This window comes from Amphiprion ocellaris, chromosome 17, assembly GCF_022539595.1.
Source record: "Amphiprion ocellaris isolate individual 3 ecotype Okinawa chromosome 17, ASM2253959v1, whole genome shotgun sequence".
Lineage (NCBI taxonomy): Eukaryota > Metazoa > Chordata > Actinopteri > Pomacentridae > Amphiprion > Amphiprion ocellaris.
Genome location: NC_072782.1, coordinates 24,191,257 through 24,211,962, shown reverse-complemented (window position 1 = coordinate 24,211,962; position 20,706 = coordinate 24,191,257). Strand labels below are relative to the sequence as shown.

The window sequence follows — 20,706 nt, the reverse complement described above, 5'->3', positions numbered from 1 at the left end:
AACAATAAACATCCGGTTGTCATTCTACCACTTGCACTACCCATGATGCACTTATTCTGTTTGTCTTTTCTCCAACCATAACAACAAGGCTGCCATGTGATAACATAATGCTGATTTTGACAGTCGCTTGTACCTCACTGACAGACCCTCAAAGGGCACCCTCCAAAACCTGACTGGTACATGTTTAGTTTTTCATTTTCCTTTATGACCATAGCTATAGCAGCCCTGTGCATTTTAAGCTTGCTTCAGACTCCGTGATTCCTTGGTCTGCTGAAATACTTTGTCAAATTCACTACTTCATGGTGTAGTTTTCAGTAGTCACAGTAATAAAGGCAAATGTGGAACTATTAAATAGTTGAAAAGGGAAGTCTTTGTTCAGATGGTGTGTTTACCTCCATTGCATTTTGTTTTCTGAAAGCATTATCTCACAGAAAATGCAAACTGTTTTGTTGTGGAACAAATCAGATGTTACCTTGATAACGGTGTTGTTGTTGTTGTTAGACTTTAAGAAGACATTTTACGCAGTTAATCACGACAATTTAATTACTTGTCTAAATTTAATTTATCCGATAAAGCCCTGACCAGTGTGGCGTCCTACTTAAATGAGAGGGAATGTGTTTTCCATTTACAAGTTGTGCAGTTGGAGTCCCTTCAGGGTCTATTTAATGACCATTTTTTAGCATATATATTAATGACCTTCCCTAAGTGTGCCCAGATGTTACTGTCCAGATTTTTGAAAAACAAGTTATTAGGGTCACCAGCAATGTTGATGCTGATTTTAATTTGAATAGCTTTAAAAGCATCAGACATCAGTTGTCCCTGCCAGCTGCAAATCTCTTTGAACACACTGTGCTTTTTCCCCTCCTGTCTTAGTGTCGCAACCTGTTCACACAAACCTGTGTGCTCACTATATAAACAAATCCTCCAAGTATTAGATAAAAAGCCAAGAGACCATCATCACTGCATTATTCTAGAAGATAAAGACATTTTCCTCTTTTACTTTGTTGCATGCCTGATGTTTAAAATTATTCCAAATCTTGCACCCCTTCCTCTACTTCAGCATGGAGGAGGGGGTGAGAGCCCTCAAGAGGACCAAGGAGAACACAGCACCTGGTCCATCAGTAGTTCTATGGACAGCAGCATAGTTCCCCAGCTGTGGAAACACTTCACAGTGGTCCCCAGTCTGAAAAAGAACTCTATTAAGACTTTGAACAACCTCAGACTCAGATCACAAGCATCTGGAACAAACCCAACACCAGACTCCTGTTTGCAGACTTCTCCACATTCAACATTTTCCAGCTACACATCCCAGCAGAGAAACTCCCCTCCCACTTCCACCTGCAGGACCAGCTAATCCTGTGGATCATAGACTTCCTGTGAACAGGTCACAGAGTGCTGGTCAATAACACCTTCTCCAACCTCTCCTTCACCTGTACCGCTTCTCCACAGGGCTACATATTCTCACCTCTATTCATCCTCTATAAAGATGGCTGCAGGTCGACCCATCCAAACTTGTCAGTTGGTTAAGGACACAGATGACACTGTTCCCCTGTCTCTGCTCTCAGGCCCATCACACCTCCACGGCTCAGTACTGGATTACTTTAACCCCTTGACGCCTGAATTTTTTGCTTTCCAGCTGATGCTAAAATAAGTGGAGAGCGTTCATTTGTCTATTACACATAGAACACACATATAGTAATAATAGCAGATATATAATAATTAGGTCCCACTCCGACCAGTCCTACGAGAAACGAGTGCTTGCAAAAGGTTCCGAGGTACGTGTTGAATATGCACAAGCCGGCATTGGGTGAATGGATACGCTATCTCAGCTGCAGTCTGAATGAAAGTAGGATGTTGCAAACTCGCGACAATAAGCGTCACGGGGTAAAAAAGTTCCTGAAAAGAACTACCACTTAGTTATGGTAAAAATGTCCTTGGAAGGAAAGTGCTGTTTAATTTCAAGTAAAGAGTAATTCACTCAACTTTGTCTGTAAACAAATTCCATAGTTGTGTGTGTTCAACTAACCCACTCTGCATTGACTAAAAAAATCCCTACATTGCATTAGTTGTTGATTTGAATTAAGTAGTTTGAAATGTACTGATGGAAACACATCCTCTTTCCATAATAAGTGCTAAATTATATAGTTCTCTTCAGGAAATTTATTTTAATAATTGCATAATTATTCAGAAATTCCAAATCCTCAAATCAGTACTAAATATTTCTTTATACTGAAAGATACAGATTCTGTTTCCAACCACTGTAAATATGTCACCATATGAACATATAAATGGATACAATAGCCATATAAAATGATTTAATTAGGATTTTCAGCTTTAAGGCAAACAATGGCCAGATTGCCCCCAGCCACAAATGTAATGATAGTGGCAGTAAGGCAGGCAAGTGGCAGCTGTGAACAACTGGGGCATTTTCCAGCTCCACAATATCGAAGTAGAACAGTGCTCAGTGACAGCAGGTGTATACTGATAGGTGGACACCAGTGACAACAGTCAGAAATAATCTTAGAAAAGAAAAATAAAGGCTTCACACATACCAGTGCCTTTCACATTAATGATGTCTGTCACACACAATTGATAAACAATTTACAGTAGTTTCTCAGTGTCCAGAGTGTGCAGATATCCCGGAGTAAACCACAAATGCTGCAGAGAGAACCAGGTGTTTACATGAAACAGATTCATCTGAGATTCATATTTCTTATATGCTGCTGTTTTCATTTGCTAATTTGTTAATGCAAACAACAATTCGGCAACGTTTATTTTCTAAACATGGAGGAAGATGACACTGAATACATTTAATATCATGTACATTTCAGCAGTGATTCTGATCAAACAATCATGTCATGCTTACCACTCAGCTGCCAATTATTCATTTTTAAACAAAAAGACTATTTACAATTACCAGTAAATTTAAGGGTGTACCCTCATCTGTTCTTAACAGACTACAACAGTAATATATGTTTAAAAAATTGGAAGAAGTGCTAAATTGCATTAATTGTAACATAACAGAGGTTTAAAAAAGTCAGTCTGAAATCGATTGAATGAATGAATGAAAGAAAATTTGTGTTAGAGAAGAAAAACTGAGGAGCAGAGTGGTGAGTATAACTTTGATGTTGGAATTTGTGCTGGGGTATCGTACATAGTACTGAATTCACCATGTCAGTGCTTATTGTACATGTAATTCAACTCCCCTTCAGATTATATTAGCAAACAGCTTTTGAGTGTCCACGCAGAAAGCAATTATTTGAGACTCTGGCATTACTTAAACACTTTGTATTTAAAAATGCATCAAATCAAAGCATGGTTTAGCCCACATGTCAACCCCACAGTGCAATAGTGAATCCAGTGGAAACGCAAAACATATGATGGTCATTCAGAGGATCATCCTTTTGTTGATGACTCATGAAGATCAGTGGTGCTTCTGGTTGACTCTATCAGCAGGTAGCAAGGCCCTGTTTTAGATACAAGCCCTCAGCACTTGAGTGCTAGAATTAAGTTTCTTTTACATCAACAATTGTTTTGTCTGAGACAGGGCTCAGCGTTCAATTTGAACTCTTCCAGCCACCCTGCAATGTCACTGTGCTGCTTTTATGCCACTGCTCTGAATGGTGGGTCCAGTTCTGCATATTGCTGACCTGCACTGACAAAGGACAGTGGGAGGCCTGCATGTCCTCTGAAGGGTCCTGAGTGATCTGGTAGCATTCTCCCTCTGAAACACTGACAAGAGAGGACTTTCCAGAGGGCTCGTATTCCGGATCAATGGCCTCTACTTTAATTTGAATAGTTCTGGATTTGATCCGCAGTTTATGCGGCAAAGCTGAAGAAGAGGTATCCGGCACTTTGTGTGTGGAGACGATGACACTTCTTGGGTCAGCAACAGATGGCACCAACCCTTTGGGGACCTGCTGCTCATCTTCACCATCTGATGATTTGCTTACAGCACCATCATCTGAGCTCCGGGGTGAGTTACTGGATGACCTAGTAATCTGCATGAATGAGGCAGGCTGAGTGTAGATTCCAGGCAAAGTGCTGGCCCTGCAGAGTTTATAGAGCTCATAAGGACTACTCCTTCCTTGTGCACAGCTGGCGTTATCTGCTGGTTCTTGCTTGACATTTGCAGTCCTGCAGAAAGTAAAGCTACCCTCTGTTGCTGTGCACGTCTCAGGTATTTGAGGTGAATGCTTGATGACTGATATGCAGCTGCTGCGCAGGTGAGGAGGCTCCAGATCTCTGCTGGTAGAACTTTGGCTAATACTGGGAGGAACAAACTCCTGACAGAAGTTGACTGAGGTGGACCTGGATAACTTCTGGACTTCTTGGGCATATGCTGCTGAGCTCATCAGGCCAAACTTCAGCTTCAGTGACAGCAGCTCAGCCTTGAGGGAGGCATTTTCTTTTCCAAGGGCCATCAGCTTGTTCTCAAGCACCATGTCGTTTATGCGCCGCTTTTCCCTCGAGCGCTTGGCTGCCTCATTGTTTTTACGACGCCTCTCCCAGTAAAGGGTGTCTTTCTTCTCCTCTGGGATAAACTCTCTTTTTCTGCGACATGTAGACTTAGTCTTGAAAGGAATTGCAGAGATTTTGTGGCCTATCAGGTCTCTGTTAGCTCCTTGTAAGGCCACAGCCAGAACCAGAGCATCCTCTCCACTGTAGGACTCACTGGAGTCTACCTCCTGCTTGACTGATTGCATAATATCACCGTTCATAGGTCTTCAACTGAATACCATAATGCTTGTATGCAGCAATTGTAAGGGCCCCACTGAATTAATCCACTTGAGGTGAAAAATCTGTGGAACAACAGACGAGAGAGGGTTTACATGTAGGTGTTACGTTAAAAGAAAGTTAATCACATTGTCAATCACTGATATTGTAAAGTAATGTATTTCCATTACAAGAGGTATATCTCCCTCTTAGACGACTCAAGAGAAACCTTGATGTATGGTCCATAATCTGAACAATACACACATACACCAGTGATGAGGACACACAGCTGTCTCTTGTTTCAGTTCTGATGATATTACTATTTAAAAAAATAACTTGAAATATATATTTTTTTAAACTGCATGACAGAATTTGAATCAAGCATGACTGACATCTTTATCCTGTTCATTTCAATGCCTGTACAAAGGTCAAAGAGGCACTTGAACCAAAACTATTAGTCAATTATTTATCAGGCATCAATAAAGTAATAATGAGTGATTCTAGCTTACTTTCCCTTAAAAACTACATCTGCACATTGTTTTAATATAATCTCTACTCCTGGGTTAATAATAAAGCTTTCAGGGAGAGTGTCACCTAAAAAGGCAGTTCAGTCTGTTTTGAACTTGCAGGCTTCCATTGCTTCAAAGTTGAGACAAAGGACTCCAGCCAGCTGTGATCTTAACACGTGGCTGGACAGAAGCTGGGTCACAGCAACATGCAGCTTGCAACCAGAAGCTTTTGTTAGACATTCTGTCTAATGTCAGCTATGACTATTGCAAAAAATATGGCCTGTAGACATTTTGAGGGTTATGGGTGTGGTAAAAAATAAAAAATTCCCAGGTAAATTTTGACGTGTATGCAAATGAGAATCGCTCTCCTAAACTCCCTCATCTCTGGTGCGGATTCTTTTTGTCCCTTATGAACGTATTTTGTACAATTTCATGTTTTAACTTTGTGTCCTCATTTTGACCTTGGCGTGGATCTAATGTAGGAAGTAAATGATCGGACTGAGAAACATGATCGCTAAGTGACAAATAGACTAGAGCATAATCCAGTACCTCTGATACGATATTACTTTAATGTGGCTCAATAAGACGTAATATGACACCGAACAAGTCAGTTCTTTGACATTGCGCCTGCCAGAGGAAGCCGCTCCAAGTCTTAGTTTTCGCTTTGTTGGACGTTTCTTACGTAACTTACAGATTTTACAAATGCTGACGTTTGCATCACCTAGCTGGCCTTACCGGCGGAGGATCGCCCCCCTTTGTCTGTACTAAACAGGCAATATGACATTAAGACTATATTTGGATCACACGTGACAAAAATGGGTGGTAATGTTACTGCAACGTAGGCTGAATGTGCGGCCGTCTGGGGGGCAGGCAGCCTGGAGTTTGCCGTCGGACCAGGCGGGTTCGATGTAGGATGGCACGGCTCGGACCGGATCGCTGTGGCTTTCCGGCAGCAGCAGCTCGTCATCAGGTCCTATTACCCCAGATTCCTACATTGTGTCTGTATTACACAATACCCCCTCACCCCACCCACCGCCGGTCTCTGAACGCCACTCAACTCCACTGCTGCAGACATTTTGCAATATTTGCCAGTGTGACATTAACAATGTGGCTCCACGTTTGCTACACTCAGTTTGAAAGTGACATGCCTCTATAACGACTGTCGGTTAGATAATTTGGCCTAAAGACGTGTGTAGCAGGCTGTGCTGAAACAATGTGGCCATTCATTGTGTTCATGACATCACTGGCCTGCTTACTCATGATACTGGGCTGGAGGGTTTATACGCCCTGAAAGTACAATGTTAGAACAATCTACACAAACAGCTCTACAACAGGAAAAAAAATGCTGCTTCATTACCGTAGTTGAAGTACTTATACTGACTCATTATGGTCACCCACACAGACCTCATTTCTTTGGTTACAACATAGTGTTGCAATCCACCAACTACTGCGACTGGCCCACGTTCCTGAATACTATTCACTACATGTCTCCTACAGCCTTTAGCCATTATTCTGCTTTCATCGGCTATGCACAAGTGGACTCCTAATACGGTGTAATAAAAAAAACTGAGATGATAGCCAATATATATCACTTCGAACAGAAACTTTCACACCTATAATAAATGCACTAGTACGATTGTTCGACGTTTAAAACGGATTTTATGTAAGAAAACAAAGAGGTCGGCCACTTGACAGAACTATAAACTAGCTATGCACTGCTCCATTGTGCGGCGTTCTTCCGAGCACGTAAACACAACACCATCCTTTAAAATGCTGTGCAACACTCGCCCAAATACTTCATATTTACCTCAAATCAATCTGTACCTTTTATAACACCTGGTTCGGGGGGGGTTGGTCTGGTTTTCCGCCGCGTATCAATCTCAAAGAAGCAGAATACGACTTCCACCGATTTAATAAGGTAATTAGTCTCCAACAGCTTACAAGTTCAGAAGAAACTCGCTCCTCTCCCTTGTCTTGTTCTTCTCAAGGTGGCCAGTGACTCATGGATCTGTGTTAGTAGGTCAGTGATTAAGTGTATTGGCAGTGTGAGATTAAATGGCAGCCGCTGCAGCCAATCGGAATGCAGCATTCTCCAGCTTCAGCCAATGACTGTTGGCTTCGTCGGACAGCTCAAATCTCGCTGAACATGTACATCACCGTCCACAGTGCGCGTGAAATGTGAGCGTCTGTGAGTTTTTTTGCACCGCGCTGCGATTTTCAAGGGTTTTTACAAAAACAAAATCTTCCAGACATATTTAATATTCACATTGCCGCAGCCGTTGCATAAATAGGTACACAAGTTTTGCAAAGCACCCCTCAGTGTGAGCATATGGAGTACTGCTAACTACAGTAGACTAGCTGGTGGGCGAATATAATTAAATATGTATGAACAAATAATAGTTATACTTATTCAACGAGCTGTATTAATAATAAATACATGAATGAATATATGTCAAAGTAATAGCAATTTTTGACAAAATATCATAAACAAACCACTGCCTCCTGCAAAGACTTCATAATGTTATTAAGATATTCCGTGGTGACTCAAACATTATTATTATTTTTTTTTTAATTTAAATATAATTGGCAATACCACTGTAAAATATTTTATTGCATGTAAACTGTGGAAAGTAAAGCGCATAAACACCATTACCTAAACATATTCTAAGTTGAAATTAAATACGATTAATTAATAGATAAAACAAGGAAATACAATGGAAAATGCTCAAATGTGAAAAAAACAGAATCTGCAAATGGAAAAAGCACATATTGCAAAGACAAATGAGCTCAATATCAGAATTTTTAGGGAAATAAAATTGCACAACAGTAACAAAAGACATAAATCAGAGCCAGAAAAAGCTTTATTGCTGGATGAGCTCTCACATGCAAGAAATTTATCTTGATAACTGAAACTTACAGTACTCACGAAAAGTTAGTTTAGTAACTAAGTTTACTAATTAAGTTAAATGGTCTGAAGGGAATTTCACAGCATTGTTCTATACATTTTTATTTAATACATTTTTATTATATTTAATTTAATATTTCACTATTTTTCACATTGCACTACTACGGTTTTACATTTTTTTAAATACTTGTTCTATTAGCTTGCATATATATATATTTAATACTTGTTTATACAGCTGTTCATTGTTTGTTATACTATGTTGTTTTGGGGTTTTTTGTTTTTTTTTTTTTTGGAAGTGCCAACAAAGTTTCATTGCAGAAATGCAATGACAATAAATATCCTTGCATCCTTGAATTTATTATATATACACTTCCAGTCAAAAGTTTGGACAAGCCTTCTCATTTAGTGTTTTTTTTCTCTATTTTTACTACTTTCTACATTGTAGATACATACTGAAGACATTGAAACTATGAAGCAAGATATATGCAATTATGTAGCAAACAGACAATTATGAAATTATCCTAAATATGTTTTATATGTTAAATTCCTCCAAGTAGCTATCCTTTGCTTTGATTACTGCTATGCAAATCCTTGGCATTCTCTTCATGAGCTTCATGAGGTTTTCACCTAAAATGGTTTTCACTTCACAGGTGTGCTTTGTCAAGGTTCATTTGCAGAAGTTCTTGCCTTCTTAATGGGGTTGGGACCATCAGTTGTGTTGTGCAGAAGTCAGGTTCGTACACAGTTGACAGCCCTGTTTGACAACTGTTAGAATCCATATTATGGCAAAAAATAAAAACAAAAAACAATCAGCTAAGTAAAGAGAAACAACAGTCCATCATTACTTTAAGAACTGAAGGTCAATCAATGTGGAAAATTGCAAAAACTTTGAATGTATCGTCACTGCAGTCGCAAGAACCATCAAGCACTATGACAAAACTGGACCACCTCAGGAAAGGAAGACCAAGAGTCACGTCTGCTGCTGAGGATAAGTTCATCCAAGTCACCAGACTCAGAAATGGCAAATTAACAGCACCTCAGATTAGAGCCCAGATAAATGCCACACAGAGTTCTAGTAGCAGACACATCTCTACATCAACTGTTCAGAGGAGACTGAATCAGGCCTTTATGGTCAAATAGCTGCTGAGAAACAACTACTATGGAAAAGCAACAAGCAGAAGAGATTTGTTTGGGCACACTGAACCAGCATGGCTACCACAGCATCCTGCAGTGACATCCATCCCATCCGGTTTGGGTTTAGTTGGATCATCATTTATTCTTCAACAGGAAAATGACCCCAAACACACCTCCAGGCTGTGAAAGAGCTATTTGACCAAGAAGGAAAGTGATGGAGTGCTGCATCAGATGACCTGGCCTCTACAGTCACCTGACCTAAACCCAATCCAGATGGTTTGGGATGAGATGTTGTGCAGAGTGAAGGAAAAAGGGCCAACAAGTGCTCAGCATCTCTGGGAACTCCTTCAAGACTGTTGGAAAACCATTTCAGGTGACTACCTCAAGAAGTTCATGGAGAGAATGCCAAGAGTGTGCAAAGCAGTAATCAAAGCAAAGGGTGGCTATTTTGAAGAATCTAAAATATAAAACATGTTTAAGTTTATATTTAGATATATATATTTACATCTCTCCCTCTATATATATATATATATATATATATATATATATATATATATATATATATATATATATATATATATATATATATATATATACATATATATATATATATACATATATATATAAAACAGGGTTGTGGGACGTGTTAACTCTGTTGAGCTCCTTTGTTACTTTGTTACATCACTTCATTCGCTCCTTTCCTCACAGTTTATTGTTACACCTCTAGGGGTCGCTGTTGTATAGCCGTTGGGAATCTGAATGCGCTTGTACCTGGACTTTCGCCCCAAAATGGCAGCTGCATACCATCCCACAGAAACCACTGTGTCTGTTTCTGAGAATTTTGTATGCCTGAATGTACCCTTGTGTGAATCCTGAAAAACAAAACAGTACAAAGACAATAACAAAACACGTGTCACCCACTACAATGCTGTATTTTGTCCCATGAAAAAAAGTTTGTGTTTTAGCAGTGCTGCATTACACTTCAGTATCAGTGGCATAACTGGTATAAAGCAGGTTTTAGGATTTTTCTTACATTGTCTGGTTGGGCCACGTTGTATAAGACTGGTGTTCTGAGATGAGCCTTAGGACATTGATGATGATTCGTGGGGAAACTGTGAGTTTTTGTCAAATGACATGTATGTGGCGGCACAGAGAATTTCGATGTCTCGCCATGACAACGAAAGTATTTGTATCTCAGCTGCACATGATCCAATCTATCCCAAATTTCATATGCTGGACAACAGTCCAGGTCAGAAGACACCCACATGCTAAAAGTGAATTATAGCCGTAGCACCAACTATTGGTAACAGGAAGTTGTAGCCATTATATTTCCCTGTACAACTACAAGAAACTTTGTGATATAATCCTTGACATTGGTCAAGGATTATATCCCAAAGTCCCAACTCCTTGAATTTCTGTGTCACCCTGACATACACCACACCTTGACATGTGAACAAGTAAGTTAAGTTTATTTTATTAAACCTATGTTCTTTAAAACCAGCTTTAACATATGCTGAAAATATTGTTGTGAAGCTTGATTAACATTAGATATCATCCTAACAAATCAACCAAGTGGAAAGGTGCAATTTTTTTTTATTTGAATCAGAAAAGAATATATAGAAAGAAGAAAGTATATTTTTAGTAACCTCTCTACATGAGGGAAATACAAAACTTTATTTATATGACTTTGATATTCCAATATGTGGCAAGCAAAAAAAATTGCTTGGGAAAAAAAGAAACATCATGGAGAAGACATTCTATTAACAAACTTGGTAATTTTACAAATAAAGTACATAAATTAAAAATCTATATAACTTGGTTATCAAAGGTGATGTTAAAAGTACCAATCACATGTAAAAAATAAAAATAAAAAAAATGTCCCATGGAATCAATCCTTTGTCATTATCCTGAAAATTCTTTGTTCTTATTCTTATTTTGATTGATAGAGTTAAGCTCCAAAATGCATCGAAGTGAGAATTACTAAAGAAGTCACTCATAGGTTAAGTCAAAACTCCTACAACATTTCTCTTCATCATACATTTCTTGTTTTCTGATTGTGGCTTTCACAAACCTCAGAATATTAACCTCTAAACTGTCATTACACGCTGCTGAGTTGCATATGAGCAAAACCCCTGTCCAACACTACAGAAACCTTCAATCTGTTACGGGTTAGCAGTACCTCAGGGTTGGTTCTGCATTCCAGTGAATACAACTGGGTGATAGATCATCTCACTTTTTGTTGAACTAGCATTCCATATTGGTAGCCCACAGTGCTTGTGTAGAGGATTACGGCATCAAAGGTGGGAGAGTGGGCACTGGGGGCATTGTGAACAGTCTTGGCAAATGAAAATGAACAGCAGCTTTAAACACTGGGACCACGAGAGAAGGCAAAAAGTATATCAAGGCAACCCCTAAAGTACTCTTGTAAAGCTAAGAAAAACATCTGTGTTGCACAGCAACGGCAATGACATTAATTCTTCTGAATGGCAATATTATAAAAACATGATTTAAAAAATAATTGCACAATTCATTTTGCTTAATTCATGGCACAGGGATCTGAGAGGCACGAGACAGACTTGACATTCAAGTGTATGACCTATGAAACACATAAAAGACATTCAGTTTCCAAAATTGCTGCCTTCACTTCACATGCTGCTCGCTGAATTTTTGCCGGGAAAGCGCAGCTCATAGAATATTTCAGCTCTAATTGCATTCCAACAGCGCAAACTTATGTGTCTGACAACTTGATCACCAATTCGTCAGCTTGATGAGCCTCATGGTCACCAAGCAATTCTGTTTCAGGCACTGATAAGTCCTTGTTTTGGCTTAGCTCTTCCTTGGATGCTTCATCGGCCAAGTCTTCATCATTGGTCTTTGAGCCCTCATTTAGCAAAGCCGCTCGCTCTGTGACAGAAGTGTTGGAAGGGGCAGTGGTGACATAGCCTGTAGATGTGGATCCACTGCCACTATGGTGGGAACCAGCTTTGTTAACCATTAGTGGTGGGTGGTGAATCTGCTGGTGGGGTATTGCCATGGGTATTTGCATGGGGTAAAAGTTCTGCAGGTATGGGTATGCTGGCACGGGGTGATACCCATTGACAGGGATGTAGAGCTGCGGGGGCACCATTGGCCGATGCATTTGACCCTTAATTGACATGAACTGGGGCTGATGAAATGGTGAACTCTTTTTCGGGCTGGCATAGCGTGATGCATTCACTGTGCACATGCTAATGTTACTGACCGGACTGGTGCTGAGAGAGCTGGTCTGGGTAGTGTTGGTGCTGGTACCAGAAGTCTGAGCAGAGTTGTTGTAGTTGGACAGGCTCTCCCAGGAACGCAGACGCGCATGGATGTCTTTGAAACGAGGCCTTCTAGCGGGAAATTCACTCCAGCACTCCAGCATAAGGGTATAAATCCAGGCTGGGCAATCATCAGGACAAGGGAGTAGCTGGTGGCTACGCACCATCTCAATCACATCATGGTTAGAGTAGCCACAATACGGTTGAAGACCGTAACTGAATGTCTCCCATAGCAACACACCATAAGACCAGATGTCAGAGTCGGTGGAGAACTTGCAGTATGTAATAGCTTCTGGGGACATCCATCGAATAGGGAAAGGACAGGCTTGCATGAGATTGTAGTAATCTGCAGAGTAGACATCTCTGAACAGGCCCAGATCCAGGATTTTGATACTGAGTTTATCAAAGACCAAAATGTTTCGGGCAGCAAGGTCCTTATGGACTATTTGGTGACTGGATAAGTACTCCATTCCAGCAGCAATCTGGGTGATAACATGGAGGAAATCAGCTTGCTCCAGTGTGGATTTGACTGTCTTGTCATCATCTGAGCTGCCAATATCTGAGTTGGGAGAACGCATTACCAGATACTCATGCAGGTCACCTAGGCTGGAATAGGTGAATATCATGCTCATTGGCTGCTCTTTGGTGACCACACCGAGCAAGCACACAATATTTTGATTCTGTAGGTGAAAACGGAGCGTGGCTTCATGACGAAATTCCTCACAAAGAGTGGCATCAACTTTGTCTTTTAAGGTCTTGATGGCAACCACCTGAGTCTGCTCACCAGGCGATGTACCATACAGGTGGCCCCTGTAAACCTTGCCAAAGCGATCCTCTCCGAGCTCTTCCATAAATCGCACAGCTGACATGTTAATCTCCCGCAGCTTGGCCTGTAGCCAGAAAGGAATAAATACATATCATCAAAGTGTATGGCTAACAATAAAACTGGACAGTTCTTTTGTAGTTGTATAGAGGTCACATTCACTTTTAACAAGTGTTCGGATCTAAAAGAGCACTTCTTTAGAAAAAAAAAACATCTGCGTTAGTGAGCTCAGGGGTCCAGAACATTCCAAATTCACTATATCCATTGTAGTAGTGTAAACGTTTGTTCATTTGTACTGTACATGCTACTAACTAGTGCACAGTAAACTGAAATTACAGGGATCTTAAGGTGAGACCTATTTTATGAAATCATTTTGAAGCTTCATCTTGTATAGGTGCCTGAGTTTACATGTAATTCAAAAGCCTGTATGATTTCAACTTTATTGTGCAACATCATCATTGATTTTCTTCTTAATCCTTTATTTTACTAGAATCCTTTGAAATGAGGAGCATTTTCTAATGCAGTCAGAACACAGCCATACAGAAAGAATGCAAATTGAGGACCTCTATAGCAACAAACCTCTGTACTGTGTGTTTGTGTTACCTGGTGTTTTGGCTGATTGAGGAGAGACAGTTCCATGTCCTGGCTGGATGAGCTACTGAGCTGGCAGCGAGGTGGTGTGTCAGTTGGAGGCTTTTGTTTATTGCGACACATGCAAACCAGGAAGAAGAGGCAAGCGATGATCAGTGGAATAGCAATTGCAGGGATTAGAATGAACAGGATCTCCTTCCTGGGATTTTCTGGTGGCTCTGGAAAGTAAGATAATAAAGACAACAACAAATAATGTTCCGTGCTTTGTAATATGGTCATTCTAACAGTGGTCATTTCCTTTTCGTGCAAACATATTGCCTGTGCTATCAGCACACATAAAACACAAGCTGATTTATTGCTCTACAATATTGCAGGCTGTTCACTAACAAAGAAACATGTGCCTTCAATTCAGTAGTTAGTGGGGCATCAGTCTGCTCTCATCAGCTGACAAATAACAACATCACCCAGACATATCCACTCTCATGGTGCAAGAGTAATGCTATCAGTTACAGCTGGTCTGCTCTTAGTACAACAAATGCATTCTATACCATAAAAAGTAAATCAAACAAGTATCAGAAAAAAAAACAAATTAGGGTCCAACAATACTTAAAGCATTTATGACAAAAAATATAACAAAGAGACAAGCTGCATTTCCACTTGAATTCCAATTCAAAATAACACATTACAGATATACAGTACAATGTAACTGTGAGTTTGATGCAGCAGAGATTCAGTGTAAGTGCCAGATGCTCTAAGGAGTGGAAACCGTTCAGAGTAATAAAGCATTTCCACACTCCCCATCATGTGACTTTAACAAAGGTCATACAGTCGGACAAAAGATGAAAAAGGGATAGATTATTAATTAAACTAAATAAATTAGAAAAAGTTCATTTGTACTAAATAGTCTCTTGATTATGATCTTAAAACACAGAGTTAATTTCTTGACACACTGATCGTGGATTGAATGTTATTTGAAAAACACAGTTTATGTTTTTTAGCACAGAACGCAACACCACTAAATTAGAAAAAAAGAATGTAGAGTGTCACATGCTGATGACTCATCTTGGTATATTACTGTTAGATGATTCAATTCTGCCATTTGTAAACAGCATATTACTCTTTTTTTGCACTGGATGATACCACTACCCACAAACATATGTTGAACCTTATATTTGCCACTGTTGTTTATGATTAAAAACAAAGACATATTTTTGTTGAGATGACAATAAAATTAAACTGTCTAACTTGATGTCTCTGTGCATGTTTTACCCTGTGCCTGTGTTTGTGTTGCCTCTGCTTAAGTGTGATTATATTCAGTTTAGCCTTGACCCATGTTGGAAGTTTCACACAAATGTTTTAAGTCTGATTACTACTCTGACTTTTAAATAAAAGTTACTCAGGTACTTATTTGACATTGTCATCACATTTACATTATGAGGGTCTGACCTAAAAGAGCCTTAATTGCAACCATGAAAATGCACTACTGTTGGCATGTGACATTAAGAAAGAGAGGGCATTGGCATACGGCAACCTCTCGGTAAGAATTAGGCATATGTAGATCATTTCTCACTGTTTCCATCTTTTATTCACACAATAAAATAATTATTCTCAAAATTCTTTTATTTTAGAATAACCTGAAAAAGTTACCATCCAAATGAGCTTAAAGACAACATACTGTATGGTGGTACTTACTGCAGGGTTGAATGTCACATAGTTCCAACCGGACCTGAGGGTCCAGCGTAAAACACCATGGCGCCTGCATCAGGCCTCCTGGATTACGACAGAAGTTGTGACTTCCCCAAAGCTCGGGATACTCCTGGGACAGGTGGTGACTGTGAGGGTATTGAACGCTCCACGGCTGGCAGTGGTGACCAGATTTAGTGATGCTGACTGTGCCCCTATAGTCAGCACCACTTCCATTGTAGCAGCTGTTGTCTGAGGGCGAATCTGTAGAGCAGACAGTGACTCACTACAGATATGCCTACACACTATAAGAGAGGTGTCTCACATTTTCTTTATGGAACTTAATGCAACCAAGACACATAATGTATTAATTACCATGTATTGTGAAACAGGCTTTCCTCTGCTCCAAGTCATTATAATACCCATTGCTAACCATATACTGTCTACAGTGGAAAATTTAACACAAAAGACACAAGATTGAGCTCAGCCTTCTATCTACTAGAATTGTGCTAATACACAAACTAAATCTTCCCTATTGTGTGTTTTACAGCATTAATTGTAACACGTGCATGCCGTCGCATCCACCTACATGAACCCAGTTTTTCTGGTGGCACTCCTATCCTCATACAGGAAGAGGCATCAGGTGTGCCTGGCCGTGGCAGTAAGTGGCACCTGGGGAGCTCGAGCTGCATCAGGATCATTGGATTGGATCTGGCAATGGTGTACTCAGCCTGGCAAAGGTCATTCTCCAGGGCCTCACACTCATCTCGGCAGAGCTGACGACGCCGAGGACCCCTTGAGCCCTCGTCACACAGGGGGAAGACATAGTAGCAGAAGGATGGGATGGCAAACCTGGAGCATTGATCTGATAGGTGGGTGGAGGTGCCAATCATAGTGAAGGCAGCTTGAAGGGAGGAAAGAGAGGAATATGTTTGAACTGTATGCCATATGATTTAGGGAACTCAAATATTTAATGAGCCATTTGCAGTTTCACTGTACCGGCTGTGTGTACTTCGATTTGCATGGCTTAATCTTTGAGACAAGCATATGCTACTGGCAGGAAAAACAAGGTAGCCCAAGCAATGAAGCAGCAAAGCTGCCCGTAAAGATTTTATATGAGATTTTATATATATTGCTAAACAAATTTTTTAGACCACCACCCAGTGTAAGGTGTTTGCCACCACTGCCATAAATTAACAGTATTGCTGATTACCAGAATATTTTTGAATGTCTCTGTAATGGTACGTGGAAGCTCTTTAATCAAAATTCTATCTTTAATGAGATGACAAATTACAGTTATTTGCTTGCATTCCTGAACAGAAAAAAAAAGTTTTAGTGGTAGTATGTTACTCTTGATTAATTTCTGACTTCTCAGGGAATTCCAGTGTGTTAGCTCGAATTTGTGTATGAAAATGCAAATTCAGTATAAAATTCATCTCTCCTGTTCAAAATGGTGAAGCGTAAGGAACTCACTGAGAAAGACAGAGTCCGATTTAAAGCACTTCATGATGCTGGATGGTCTTTGAGACAAATAGCGCAAGACATAAAGTGTTCTCACTGTGTGGTCAAGTATGTCTTGGACTCGATTGCACCAAGGAAGAGGCCAAAAATGAAAGCTAATTGAAGCAAATGTCAGGCACCTCAAGATTTGAAGTACTAAAGACAGAAGGAAGAACACTGTTGATCTTCAGAGAGAGATTAATGCTTCTAGATCACAATCCAAGACAGTCTCTAGAAAGACCAAAAGCAGATGCCTGAAGGAACAAGGCTTACAGAGAATAGTAGTTGCTAAGAAGCCATTATTGAGGTCTGCAAGCATCCAAAAACATCTAAAATTTGCCAGGGAGCACAAACACTGGACTGTAGATGACTGGAAGAAGGCAATCTCGACGGATGAGTCCAAGTTTGAACTCTTGAGTCAGCATCGGTGTGTTTTTGTCCGGGAACTCAGTAACAAAAAAGACTGTGGAAAAGTGCATAAAAAACAATGGCAGCAAGAACACAAGCTGTTATCAGGGCCAAAGGAGGTCATACACAATACTAATATTTTTGGTTAATATATGTGAATAAGGACTATTTAGTTGTTCCAGTTTGTTATTTGTCTAATAAATAACAATAGAAGTTTTAATTTGAAACAAGTTTTTGACAGATTTCTAAAATATCAGTGTTCCCTCATTTTTATTACAGGTGGTCTAATAAATTTGTTAAGCACTTTGTATTTTAACTGACTTTATTTTTTTTTAAAATATACAAAAACAGTTAACAAATACACAATAATTTCAAACGGTGACTCTATCGTGAATTTCAGTTTCTCACTGTATTTAGTACTGTCTGTACTGCATTTTCTACTTTGCCGAATGTTTGATCAAACTTGACCAAAGTATCTGATAATACAAGTGAAATCAGTAGAATTTTGTGTCATTTCTTCTGAATTTCATCACCAGCATTTTGACAATAAATGAGTTCACATGTAATATCACTGCCTCTGGTTGTGAGAAGATGTGTAGAAAACCATATCTCCCCAGTGGTGCACTCAGTGCGTCACCTTCTTTGTGGATACCAAGGCCAAGGGTTCAAATAACCTCAGTTTCTAAACCCTATTTGCCAACAGTGTAGTAGTTCATGCATGTGGCATGTGTTGGATTAAGTGAGTTCAACAAATGCTAATAGTCCAAATGGTTACAGTTTCATTGAATTCCAATCACTGCAGGTATGTTACTTGTTAAAATTATACACAATTCTGTACTGGCGGTAGTGTAATATGGGATAACTTAGAGGGCCAGTTAATTTTCTTACCAGTGATGCGGTTTTCACTCTCCCCCTGCATCTGTAGAGACTCAACATAGATGCTCTGGTTACCAATGAATCGTGCACAGGCAATGCCTCGGTATGGCTGACAGAAACCTTTGTCATGCGACCTGAGAAGAAAAACAAGCTGAACTTTAGACACAAATGGTTTAAAAGGCCGGTGGAAAAAAAAAACAAAACAAAACACAATATTGTACATTTAAGCTTCAGTGTACATTTTTACAGAAGCCACTTATCAAATCTGCTATAACTACATTCAGTAAGTGTGACAACATAATAAACCAGGCAAATATATAGCTAATAAAATTTAGCCATAACTGGCCTTCCAGGGATCTTTCTGTATGGAGTTTGCATGTTCTGCCTCTGCATGTGTGGGTTTCCTCCAAGTACTCCGGTTTCCTCCCACGGTCCAAAAATGTGCTGAAATGAATTGATTATTCTAAATTTGTGAGCGCGAGTGTGATTGTTTGTCCTATTTTAAGTTATTGTATTGTTTGAAGTGATTCTCTTGTTTTTCACTATGAAGCACTCTGGTCACCCTTTGCGCTGTTGTAAAGGGCTTTACAAATCAATTTTGATTGACTGATTGATTGATAACCGATAAAACGGTTTTTCGTGTGTCCTAATATGCCGGCTGATAAGTAACAAAAGAAATCACAGTTCAGAACTTTGAAGGATCTTTGAAGTCATTTAACTGTATTGTTTTGAAATAGGCTGTCTACCACATAGCCATATTCATCACTTATGGAACTCCAAGCAAAAAATTGCCGTAGACCTTCCACATCTGTGTCCATTATGCAGCAGATGTGGCTTGTTGCCTCAAAGATGTCATTAGTGCCAACAGCGTAGAGACAGCATTCTTTCCTGGGTGTTAGGCGCCTGCACCCAAGACATACACAGCACATATCTTGGCTTCAGTTCTGTACTGACCATATTTAATGGATGATCATGATTATCAGCTCCTAAGTATGTATAATATTAATAGATTCTGAAAACCCTTCCATATGGTCCTCAAAATCCAGTAGTATTCAGACTCTAATAACTATAGCTTTCATACAGTGCAGAAATTCAAGTGCAAAGTGCAAAACATTGAGGGACTGTGGAGATAATGCTTAGATTTATTTTGAGAAGCTAAAACACAGTACTGGTCATCACTGCCACAATTACCACTCAGTACTATAAGATCAAAACATTTATTTCTGGAGTACAACATACATGCAAAATACTCTTTCAAGTCTCAAAAAGGTAACAAAAGCTCTAATGTGAAGTAAATGCTACTAGGAGTAGGACGTTTTTTTATTTCTGCTTTTTTGTTATTGGGGAGTTTGAGGGATTGGTGAATTTTATATATGACATTTCATGTTATGCTTTATATTTGTGCTTTAAGTGTCTATTGTTTGCTTTCCCTCTTCATTTTCTTTCTCAAAATCAATAAACAAATACCAGGACAGACACTGTTGAGACGCCCTTATTCCCTTATTTTTCCTGAAGATTTTTCATAGATCAAAATCGTCTCTTTGTTGTTGTTGTCCAAAAGTTATTCCATGCAGCAGACACTGCAAAAACAGGATGTAAACAGATCAGCTTGCACACAGACGTGGAAACAGATGGTCCTAGCCGTTGTATATGTATCAGAGCTGGTCACTAATGAGCTGTGGGTGGCATGCAAACCTGCCTATAATACTATCAAGTTTCTGGGTCTGCACTAATCCTAAGTAATTCCTGTGTTCCATACCTGTAATGCTGTACAAATTACAGGCAAGAAGACAACATGGTATACCTGGAATGCTGATTATACGGCACCGCAGTTGCTGTACAAGGCACTCAGCACTCTGCTCACATTCTTCTCGAACTGCTTAAAATAAAGGAGCAATGGAGCAAATCCCCCAACTAAGGATGCTTTAGTGCTGCACCTCAAAAGTGCAGCGTATCAAAAGGGACATGCATTTGAGGTGGCATCAAAATAATCTATTTTTAGCTGGCTGGGGTTGGATACACCCAAGGGATTGGGGAGCAATGTGGTCAATTCTTCCACAAGCAAGTCAGTCCATCCTTGAACTCTTAAATTGTGGCTGCATGGTTGCATAAGAAGCTGCTGGGAGCATTGCAAAAGCAAAAAAAAAAAAAAAAAAAAAAAAGCCACCTTGAAGTGCACAGCTCTGTACCAACGTGGAAAAGCCTGTGAAGGAGACAATGAAGAATAGGTACATAATTGTGCTTGACCCATTCTTTTTAAGC

The 20,706-nt window shown here is 39.7% G+C and overlaps 2 protein-coding genes across 3 annotated transcripts in view; both read right to left on the bottom strand.

The window, feature by feature from the left end:
- Positions 1–2,300: 2,300 nt before the first annotated feature.
- nfil3 (nuclear factor, interleukin 3 regulated) lies at positions 2,301–7,243 on the bottom strand. The gene is made up of 2 exons (XM_023286314.3): positions 7,050–7,243; positions 2,301–4,802 (listed from the first exon to the last, which is right to left on the bottom strand). Exon 2 carries the CDS (start codon positions 4,719–4,721, stop codon positions 3,558–3,560), a length of 1,164 nt encoding a protein of 387 aa, XP_023142082.2. The 5' UTR covers positions 4,722–4,802; positions 7,050–7,243; the 3' UTR covers positions 2,301–3,557.
- Positions 7,244–10,840: 3,597 nt separating this feature from the next.
- The window catches only part of ror2 (receptor tyrosine kinase-like orphan receptor 2), a 47,344-nt gene continuing 37,478 nt past the window's right edge, over positions 10,841–20,706 (bottom strand). Inside the window, exons 5-10 of one of the 2 annotated variants that reach the window (XM_055019413.1) lie at positions 20,612–20,647; positions 18,457–18,578; positions 16,250–16,564; positions 15,670–15,924; positions 13,990–14,195; positions 10,841–13,453 (exon numbers count right to left, since the gene is read on the bottom strand). In XM_055019413.1, coding sequence (XP_054875388.1) covers positions 11,993–13,453; positions 13,990–14,195; positions 15,670–15,924; positions 16,250–16,564; positions 18,457–18,578; positions 20,612–20,647 — 2,395 coding nt within the window. In that variant the 3' untranslated portion in view covers positions 10,841–11,992. The remainder of the gene's footprint in view (positions 13,454–13,989; positions 14,196–15,669; positions 15,925–16,249; positions 16,565–18,456; positions 18,579–20,611; positions 20,648–20,706) is intronic. The other variant, XM_055019414.1, reaches the window with a different exon arrangement.